This window comes from Nannospalax galili, unplaced genomic scaffold (genome assembly GCF_000622305.1).
Source record: "Nannospalax galili isolate Female #2095 unplaced genomic scaffold, S.galili_v1.0 scaffold1241, whole genome shotgun sequence".
In the NCBI taxonomy this organism is placed as follows: domain Eukaryota; kingdom Metazoa; phylum Chordata; class Mammalia; order Rodentia; family Spalacidae; genus Nannospalax; species Nannospalax galili.
The window spans coordinates 113,472-125,010 of NW_008343658.1; the positions used below are offsets into that span (position 1 = coordinate 113,472).

The 11,539-nt window shown below is 35.1% G+C and overlaps 1 protein-coding gene across 1 annotated transcript; it reads left to right on the plus strand.

The window, feature by feature from the left end:
- The first annotated feature begins 8,410 nt into the window (after positions 1 to 8,410).
- Positions 8,411 to 9,367, plus strand: LOC103739531 (olfactory receptor 6C6-like). The gene is given in 1 exon segment (XM_017799849.1): positions 8,411 to 9,367. A coding segment is annotated over 1 exon segment (957 nt).
- Positions 9,368 to 11,539: the final 2,172 nt, after the last annotated feature.

Sequence of the window (11,539 nt, forward strand, 5' to 3'; positions counted from 1 at the left end):
TTAATGAGGTCCCACATGTTAATTCTTGCCCTTGTTTCCTGGGCTATTGATGTCAGATTTAGAAAATCCTTTCCTACACCTATATGTTGTAGGAACTGTTAATGCTTTTTTTCTAACATTTTCAGAGTTTCAGGCTTCACATTCAGGTCTTTGATCCATTTGAAGTTGACTTTTGTGCAAGGTGGAAGATAGGAGTTTTGTTTCATTCTTCTACAGGTGGAGATCCAGGTTTGCCAGCAGCATTTGCTGAATATGCTGTCTTTCCTATAGTGAATGCTCTTGGCCCCTTTGTCAAATATCAGGTGGCTGTAGTTGCATGTACTCATATTTGAGTCTTCAATTGTGTTCCATTGATCTATGGGTCTATTTTTGTACCAGTACCATGTCATTTTTATGACTATAGCTCTGTAATACAGTTTAAAACCTGGCATAGCAATCCCCTCAGCATTGCTTATTGCTCAGGGTTGCTTTGGTTATCTGAGGTCTTTTGAGGTTCCCTATAAATCTTAGGATGTTTTTTTCCAATTCTGTAAAAAATGTCATGGGGATTTTGATTGGCATTGCATTGAATCTGTAGATGGCTTTTGGTAGAATGGTCATTTTCACAATATTAATTCTTCCAATGCATCAGCATGGGAGGTCCTTCCATCTTCTGATGTTTTCTTCCATCTCTTTCTTTAAAGATTTAAAATTTTCATTGAAGAGTTTTTTAATGTCTTTTGTCAGGTTTATTCTGAGATATTTTACTTGTATTGCAGCTATTGTGAATGGGAGTGTTTCCATGCACTTTTTCTCTGATTGCTTGTTATCGTTGTATACAAAGGCTACACATGTTTGTAGATTAATTTTGTAACCTGACTCTTTATTAAAAGTGATAATCATTTCTAGGAGTTTTCTGGTGGAATTTTCGGCATCTCTTAAATATAATATCATGTCATGTGCAAAAAGGAATAATTTGATCTCTACTGTTCCAATTATTACTCCTTTAATTTCCTTCTCTAGTCTTATTACTCTTGCAAGAGTTTCAAGCACTGTTAAAAAGGAGTGGATATAGTGGGCAGCCTTGTCTGGTTCCTGATTCTAATGGGAATGTTTCCAGTTTGTCTCCATTTAGAATAATGTTGTCTGTGGGTTTGTTGTATATGGCTTTAATTATGTTGAGGTATGTTCCCTCCAATCCAATTTACTCTAGGACTTTGAATATAAATTCATGCTGAATTTTGTCAAAGGCCTTCTCTGCATTTGTTGAGATGACCATATGGTTCTTTTCTTTGAGTCCATTTATATGATTTATGATGTTTATTGACTTATGAATATTGAACCATCCCTGCATCTCTGGAATAAAGCCAACTTGATCATGGTGGATGATCTTTTAGATGTGTGTCTGTATGCAGTTTGCAAGTATTTTGCTGAGAATTTTTGCATTTATGTTCATTAAGGATATGGGTCTATAGTTTTCTCTTTGGTTCTATCTTTATCTGGCTTTGGTATTAGAGTGATGCTGGCTTCATAGAAGGAATTTGGAAGTTCTCTCTTCATTTCCATCTTTTTGAATAAATTAAGTAGTATTGGTTATAGATCTTTAAATGTCTGGTAGAATTCTGCTGTAAAGCCATCTGTTCCTGGGCTTTTTAACTTGGGAAGTTTTGTATTACTGTTTCAATTTCCTTATGTGTTATGGGTCTTTTTGCCTGTTGATCTCTTCTTGGTTTGGTTTTGGTGGTTTCCATGCTTTTAGATACCTAGCCATTTCTTTCAAGTTTTCAAATTTAGTAGCATATATGTTTTTAAATATTCCTTTATGATGTTCTGAATCTTTTTGGTATCTTTTGTGATGTCTCCCCTTTCATCCCTGATTTTGTTGATTTGGAAGTTCTCTTTCTTTCTTTTGGTTAACTGGGGTAGGGGTCTATAAATCTTGTTTATCTTTTCCAAGAGCCAGCGCTTGGATTTGTTGATTCTTTGTATTGTTTTCTTTGTTTCTATTTCATTAATTTTTGCTCTGATTTTTTATTATTTCTCCTTTTCTGCTGGGTTTAGGTTTTATTTGTTGTTGCTTTTCAAGTTTCTTGACTTGCAATGTTAAGTCAATTATTTGTGTTCTTTCTGAGTTTTTAATGAAGGGACTCAGAGCTATAAACTTCCCTCCAAGGACTGCTTTCAATGTGTCCTAGAGATTTTGTTGTGTTGTATTGTAGTGTCCCTTTCATTTAGTTCCAGGAATACTTTTATTTCTTTCTTAATTTCTCCTTTGACCCATTCACCATTCAGGAGTGTGTTGTTTAATCTCCTGGTGTTCACATAGTTACTAGCGTTTCTTCTGGTATTGACTTTAATCTTTATTGCATTGTGGTCTGATAGAATGCATGGAATTATTTCAATCTTTCTGTGTATGTTGAGGCTTGTTTTGTGGCCCAGTATATGGTTGATTTTGGAGAAAGTTCCATGGGGTGCTGAATAGAAAGTATATTCTTTGGTGTTTGGGTAGAATATTTGGTAGATGTGTTAGGCCCATTTGATGTATGGTATTGTTTAATTCAGATGTCTCACTGTTAATTCTCTGTACTGTTGACCTATCGAATGGAGACGATGGGGTACTGACATCCCCTACTATTAATGAGTTGGGATTAAGCTGGGTCTTAAATTCCTACAACACTATTTTTTTTATTTCTTATTTTTATTTTATGCATATGAGTGTATTGCCTGCATGTATGTGAATGCATCTGTGCCATGCAATGCCGTAGAGATCAGAAGTGGGCTTTGGATTACCCTGCAATTGGAGTTAAGGACTGTTCGTAGCCACCATCCCCAGGTCCCCTACAAGAGCAGTTAGTGGTCTTAACTGCTGAGCCATCTCTCCAGACCCTAGTACAGTTTTTATGAAGTTGGGTGCACCAGAGTTTGATGACTATATGTTCCTTTGATGAGAATGAAATTGCCTCCTTTATATCTTCTGAGTAGTTTTAATTTGAAGTCTATTTTGTCAGTTGTCAGAATTGCAACTCCTGCTTTGTTCTTAATACCATTCACTTGGTATAATTTTTTCCATCCTTTCACCTTAAGGTAGTGCCTGTCCGTGAAAGTGAGATGAGTTTCTTGCAGACAGCAAAGAGATGGATTTTGTTTCTTAATCCATTTGCTTAGCCTGTGTCTTTTGACTGGGGAGTTCAGTCCATTGATATTTAAGGTTATTATTGAAAGGTGTGTATTGGTTGCTGTCACTTTGATTGCTGTTTGTGTTCTCATTGCTCAGTCTTTTCCCCTGGCTGGGTGTCATCACTAACAGGAATGACCTTTCCATTCTTCAGCTCTTTGTATTGCTTCAAGCACTCTCTGAAGGGGTGGTTTTGTGGACATTAATTCTTTCAGCCTATTTATGTAATGGAAGGTTTTTCTTTCTGCTTGGATTATAATATACATTTTGGCTGGGTAAAGTAATCTGGGTTGGCATCTGTGGTCAATTAGAACGAGGAATGCTTTGGTCCAGGCTCTTCTGGCTTTCATAGTTGCACTGAAAAATCAGGTGTAATTCTGATGGGTTTTTCTTCATATGTGACTTTTTGTTTTTCTTTAGCAGCTTTCATTATTCTCTCTTTGTTCTGTACACTTAGTGTTTTTAATATGATGTATCATGGAGAGTTTCTTTTCTGGTCCTGTCTATTTGGTGTTCTATATGCTTCTTGTATTTAGATGGGCATGTCTTTCTTTAATTTAGTGAAATTTTCTTCTACAATACTGTTGAAAATCTGGTCCATAACATTACCTTGAGATTCTTCTACTTCTTGTATGCCTATGATTTGTAATTTTGGTCTTTTTATGGTGTCACACAATTCCCGCATATTCTATTCTTGTGTTTTCTTAAATTTTTCATAATCTTTTCTTAAGTGGTCCAATTCATCCACTTTATCTTCCAGACTTGATATTATGTTTTCCATTTCTTTCATCCTGTTGGTGAGACTTTCACTTGTCCCTTTTAATTAGCTTATTGAGTGTTTCAGTTCCTTCTTCATTTAACCCTGAATATTCTTCAATATTTCTAACTCTTTTCTGAATACATTCAGAAGTTCATCCCTATCTTCTTTCAGTTCTTTGATTTCTCTGTGTGTTCTTTAAATTCACTGAATTCTTTCACCGTGTTTATAACTGTTCTTTTGAATTCCATGTCCTGTGTTATCTCTAGGGGTTCTCATTGTACTCCTCTACCAGACTGTTGGGACATGGTGGGGATATTCATGTTATTATTTTTTCGCTGTGACTTTTACATGTGGATTTCTTTCATAGTTTCTGCTGCTTGTGTGAGAGTCAAGCCTTCCTTTGTTGAGCTTTGGTCTGCTTCTTTTTTAAACTTTATGTGCTTTGGTGGCTTACTTATTGGGCATGAAAATCTGGATGGTTTAGGCTTCTGTTTCTCTCTTTGGATTTTATATTGGAGGGGCCAAATTGCTTTCGTCTTGCTGCTCAGGAGTTCCCACAGAGGCCCAGCTGGGGTTGAGGAACAGATGTTCTCAGGCTTTCTCCTAAGGTCTGGACCCCTCCAGGAAAGATGCTGGCCTCAGGAATTTGGAGGGTGGGCTGGCCTGGGACCAGGACCAGAGTCAGGCATGCAAAGGCAAGGAGGTTAGGGAACAGGCCCAAGGGCTCCAGGGGACTAGAGGGAGGAATTGGGTTGCTCTGAATGCAAAGAATCAGTAGGCAGTGGGGAGTCTGTGCCAAGAGGCCTGTCCAGAGGTCTAGGATGCCACCATAAGAAATGGGCCAGTGCCCACACTAGGAGGACAGATGGCTAGGGGAGTTGGGAGGGTCAATGAGGTTGGGGGACTCAAGGCACAGTTGGCCCTCTGAACTGATACCGACAGATTCTGGCCCCAGGAAGCTGGGGACTGGCTCTTTTCCCATCTTTCACTTCATTTCCACTAGAAATATTCAGCTTCTCAGTTTATAAATCATAAATATGCAACTCAGGTTTAAAAAGATTGATCTGTGATAGGTAATCAAATTTTAATCTGTAACGAATTCTCTGGAAGCATAATTAGAAGAATTAAAAGTTTTTGTGGGCCTTATTTACACAGAAAGCACTTCTGTATTTAAATTTGTTGGTCCCTTAGGAGATGATGGTCTTAGAACTCAGTTACCCTGGGAATTCCTTGATCTTAAAAGAAGTTTCCAAAAGGACACAGAGACACAGATCCTTCATTACATCAGATATGATGAATTTTTATGTTGCAGTGCATGTAGCATTTGCTAGTGTTTACACTACTTCAGAGAAGTGAATTTCAGTAAAATGTAGAGACGGTAAGTTCATATACCTTCCTACCATGCAACTTATTAGTCATAAATAATATTTATAAGACAAGAAAAGTAGTCATGTGTTTTATATTAGAATGAAGTTAGTAGGAAGAGGCTGCACTATCGAAGAGCAGATTTGCCAGAAATCTATACACGCAACTGAAGAAAGCTATTAAACTATCAAAGGTTACTGTTTTAATGTTCTATGTAGAGTCATAGATAACTGTGAAATATTAAAAATAAAATGAATAGTGATTTAAAATTAGAAAATCTTTTAATTTATGTGATATTCACAATAGTCAACAAAACTAAATGCAAATGTATTTGCTGGCTGTGGTCAGTGATCTCACTGTGTGATTTATATTGTTTCTTTTACGGTGTATGCTGAGAGGACATACAATATTTGTAATTACCGAAGCCAAACAAATCACTAGATTCATGTGAGGTGAAACTAATGGGTGTTATAAATTAATCATTTCATTTTGATTAGTGAAAACTTTTGCACAAATGAGAATATAATATCTGTACATCCTAAAGAATTCTTGGCACCATGGGCCTATTCTTCCCAATGGTTTATTATTCTTTCAGATATTATCAAATATGAGGACAGCGAACATGTTTCCAACCAAAGCTGGCTTGATACAATGGAAGTCTGTCTTACACTGCTTTCCCTGTCTACAATAACTTGCCTCAAGTATTCACATTCTTTGGGGACTATTCAAGGATCCAAATGCTCAGCTATCTCCTTCTGTAAATTCTTATGTGGAAAAGTAAAGAATATTCTTTTTCAATTACCTTTTGGTTCCTTATATCTCTATTTTTACATAGCTGGTCTTTCTAAAGACTACTTTGTACATTACAGGTTGGAAATAACTCCGTTGCCATCCTCAATGCAAAACACAGGATTTTACACATTTTTCTACTTTAATTGTTTAAGTTATTTTATTATGATGATTAAAAACACCTAACACCTAATAAGAAATTTTCCCTAGAGATATCACCAATTTCTTTATTAAATAGATGTTCTATAAATTGACTTTTAATTAAAAATAGAATAAACCCTTGCTCAGAGAAACTTTAAAAGCATATAATTTTGAAACTGTGACCTGTGAAAACAGTCGCTCTTTTAGTCTGCTCAATTGTTGTGGATGCAAGACAGAATATATTTTATATTTAATCTTTCTTATTTGACATTATATATGTAAACGTTGTGAATAGTGGTTGTTGTGTGTATAAATCTCAATAGACACAAGATTGTTCTTATGAATAATTGTACTCTATCTAAAATTTTTCTTAACTACAGTGTGTGTTTGGACTTCACTATGTACTTTCTACTTAATTTTTCTTCCTGATCATGCTAATTTGAAACACAATCATATCTTGGAATGTACATTAGGAAATTAAAAGAGAGGTGTGTATTAGTACCATAAGTTGGTTTTATATTAAAGAGGTTTCCTTGACTCTAAAATTTATTTGTAAATTATATTTCATACTTCTAAACTTTCAATTTTTCCTTGGGTTCATTCAAATGAATTAAAAATAAATATTTTAGTCTTCCATAACTCTTTAACATTCTCTTCATTCTGTGGTCTTCATAATGTCCTAAGATACTTTCATATTTCTGTTCCTGCAATACTTCACACGCATTTGGCCTCACTAGACCCCACATGACATGTTGCTCTTGGTAAGAACATTACCAAACTGTTCGTAATGAAACTGTCATTGAAATGAAGTGGTATCTGAGATTTGTCATCAGAGATGCACACTTGGAATCCTCATGAGAAAAGCAAATAAATTCACCTATTTATTTCATGGAAGTACCTCAAAACAAGTATATAATGTTGTCAAACAAAATAACTCAAGAATCAGGTTGGTTAATATTTGACTGATAGAATAAAACAGTTCCAATTAATTAATTCTAGTTAGTGATGCTGGCTAACTTTCTTTCTGCAGATGTGTGTATTAATGTCAGATATGGATTGTTGGTTATGCGTCATTTTTCAGTCTCCATTACAGTTTCTAAAATTAGCAAGGACATATGCCATCTTAACTTTTGTACCCTGTATAGAACTTGTATGTTTTTCTATCTTTGTGGGTCACATGAAAATTCAATAACTTCTACACTTGTAAGACTCTAATCTTGGTAGACTATATAAATATTTAACACTGAATCAAGGCACCCCACCAACACAAGATATCTGTTTTACATAACTATTTGTAAAAGATGAATAACCATGAAAAAAACCTACTTGAAACAGTGCTTTGCTAGTTCTAGGTTAAACACTATCTAGCAGGTTTTTCATTCAGGCCTTTTTCTTCACACTCAGAACTGACATGAGACAGAGGACAGTAACGTGAAATGATACTGAAAAGAGTTTATGGCAGCAGGTGGATCTGATGATACACCTTTGAAACTTATGTGATCTTTCTGGTTCCTGTTATTTTCTAAGCACTTAGTATACATCATTACCACACTCACTTCTTAGAACCCCGTTTTAATGTTTGTGTATCCTTAAATTGGTGATTATATGACTGCTGTGAATTCAAGTCTCTTCAATAACCATTATTTCTATACTAAGATATTGCATTTGGAAATTTTATAATATTGCACATTTGAACAGTTTATTGAGATAAATTGCTAGAAAAATGAGAATGGGGTACACTAATGAAACTGAGGAATTCTCTGTTCCTGATATACAATGGTAAGTGGAGCTTAACTCTTTACAAGAGGAGAACATGAGCAAGTATTAACAAACTAAAGAAGCAAAGCAAATGTTAACTGGAAACCATAGCTTCTCTGTTAAAACTTTTGGACACTGGCTAAAATCAATTGGAATTTTCTGGGATTTAAAGAAGCAAATAACTTTTTAAAATGTAATCAGTTCTTCTTTTATTTTCTGTAAAACTATTAAAACAAAAGAGACATGAGAAACCAGTCAGCAGAAGTAGTGTTCGTTTTGCTTGGATTGACAAATGACCCTCGGCTACAAGTTCTGATTTTCCTATTTATGTTTTTTAATTATACCTTGAGCTTAATGGGGAACATAGTAAAGAAGCAAATAACTTTTTAAAATGTAATCAGTTCTTCTTTTATTTTCTGTAAAACTATTAAAACAAAAGAGAAATGAGAAACCAGTCAGCAGAAGTAGTGTTCGTTTTGCTTGGATTGACAAATGACCCTCGGCTACAAGTTCTGATTTTCCTATTTATGTTTTTTAATTATACCTTGAGCTTAATGGGGAACATAGTCATCATCATCCTCACCCTGCTGGATTTCCGCTTGAAAACGCCAATGTATTTCTTTCTTCGAAATTTCTCCTTCTTAGAACTTGCTTTCACATCTGCCTGCATCCCACAATTCTTGGTGAGCATTCTCACTGGAGACAGAAACATTTCCTACAATTCCTGTATAGCCCAGTTATTCTTCTTTTTTCTATTATTAATCACAGAGTTTTACCTCCTGGCAGCCATGTCCTATGACCGCTATGTGGCCATCTGCAGACCTCTGCATTACCCAGTCATCATGAACAGCAAAGTGTGCCACCTGCTTGTTCTCAGCTCCTGAGTAACTGGGTTCTCATCCATTTCCCCCCCTGTGATGTTGGGACTCCAGTTGGATTTCTGTGCTTCCAAAATGATAGATCACTTCCTATGTGACGCTTCTCCTGTTCTGCAGCTGTCTTGCACAGACACACGTTTCATTGAATTGATGGCGTTTGTCATAGCAGTGATGACCCTTATCATCACCTTGATCTTCGTGCTCCTCTCCTACACACTCATCATCAAAACCATTCTCAAATTCCCTTCAGCTCAGCAGCGACGAAAGGCCTTTTCCACATGCTCCTCACACATGGCTGTTGTCTCTATCACTTATGGGAGTTGTATCTTCATGTATATGAAAACATCGGCAAAGGAAAGAGTAACTTTAAATAAGAGTGTAGCGGTTCTCAACACATCTGTGGCCCCGTTGCTAAACCCTTTCATTTACACACTAAGGAACCAGCAGGTGAAAGAAGCTTTCACACATATGTTCCAGAAATTATTTTATAAAAATGTTGATGCAAGACTTAGATTTAAATAATATGCTGTGGGAACATGAAGGAGAAAACTGAATATCAGTTATGACATATGACATTTCTGTTCTTATGCATTTAAATAATAAATATTACTCTAATGTGGCCTATGCTCTTCTTTCTTAGTAGATCTTTCAAATGTCTAGGTGTAAATTGTCCTCCTCAGTTCATGATATTTAAGTCTGTCTTTACTTAGTACATCTCTTTTCTCAATAATGGTAGTTCCCTATACTAAAGATTTTGTGAAAATTAATCTTGTTAGACATGATATTTTTTCAATACATATATTAATTGCTAAGCATTTCATTTGCTGGTCAGTATTTGCATTGCTAACATAGAGACAAATGCAGAGCCTGATAGTTATCATGTAATGTAATTGAGGCTATCATAGAAAATAGCTAGAAGATCTGAGTAGATTGAAAGATGAATTTAGCCATCCAGAAGGGAGCATTGCATGATGAGCCTCAAAAGATAAGAAAATAAAGATTGAAGGGCGTTTTGAGGAGAACTGGGATACAGGTAAAGGAATAAGATATTCCTGGAGCACTTCATCCTGTGGAGTTATAACAATTAACAGTGAGTCATATGTCACAGCTTTGTAGGCATAAATAATTAGACTTTAGGTTTTGATGCTAATTATTTATATTTCTTCATATTCTTAAGTCCTAGAAGTGATGCCAATTTTTCAAATACTCATCATATAAGTTATTTATACCTTTGATTATATTTGTATTTGTAAAATAAAGATTTCTAAGCAATTCTGCTTGTGTCAATTTTCATAAAATTAATGCTGTATCTCTCTCATAAACATCACAAAATTATTTTATACAAAATACATAGGACAGGTATGCATGTGCCTGACATTATAAGAAACATCATAGTGATTTATTCTCTTACCTTCCTTTTCTCTCATATTATTAACTTTTATGTTAATATACAAAGCAATGGATTCATCATGATATTTTCATAAATATGAGTAATTATACTTTTTTCTAATTCATCATACCTACTCTTCCAACATGCCTCTCTTTCCCCACAGCTAGCTCCCTCCCTCCTCACAAACATTAACAAAACCATAAGGACAAACTTTAAAAATCTATATTCCACTAAACCAAAAAAGAGCAATGAATAACTCTAGGTATACAACCTATAAAACTTAAATAAAAAGCACATAAATAATTTAAACCGACCCATAATAACCAATGAGATTGATGTAGTAATTAAAAGTCTCTTTACTAAAATGAACCCAGGACCAGATAGATAATGTACAGAATTCTACCACACCTTCAAAGAAGAACTAATCACCAATACTCTTACATTTATTCCATAAGACATAAATCAATAAGTGCAATGAACCACATAAACAGACTCTAGGACGAAAACCACAAGATTTTCTCATTAGATGCATCAAATGCCTTTGACAGAATCTACATCTTTTACTGATAATAGTCATAGAAAATTTTTTATTAGAAGACACATATTGCAACATAATAAAGTCAATATAACACACGCCCACAGCCAATAACATACTACATGGTAAAAAAAAAAAAAACCCGTCAAACATTCTCATTGAAATCAGCAACAGATAAGTATGTCCACTCTACCATTCCTGTTCAATGTAATACTTAAAGGCTTATCCACAGCAACAAGACAAAGAAGAAGATAAAGGGGATACAAACTGGAAGGAATATATCAAAGTATCCTATTTGCAGAAGATATGATTCCATACATTAAAGATCTTAAAGATTCCATCATAAACTTCTAGAATTAATAATTATATTAAAAAATGAGCAAGATATAAAATTAATACTCCAAATCAGTTGGCTTCCAATATAACAATAAACATATCAGTACGAGGAAACATGGGGATAAAGGGGAAGAAGTAACTTAATGAGGGGGGAATAATAAGAGACAAGTATATTTGGGGATAATGGAGGGGCAACTTGAACTTGGGAGGCAGGAGAGGGGTTAAATGGAGAAAGAGATAAAAGAGATAAATAAAGTAGAAGGGGTGTGAGAAGTCTGGGAAGTGTGTTAACTCAAAAAAAAAAAAAACCCGAGGAATAAGCATATAATACCAGAACTTGAGAACATGTGTCTACCTGAAGGCTATATAACAAAAAACACAGTTGCAGACATGAGAAACCTCCCTTTGTGTTGTTGGTCAGGGTTGTCCGAGA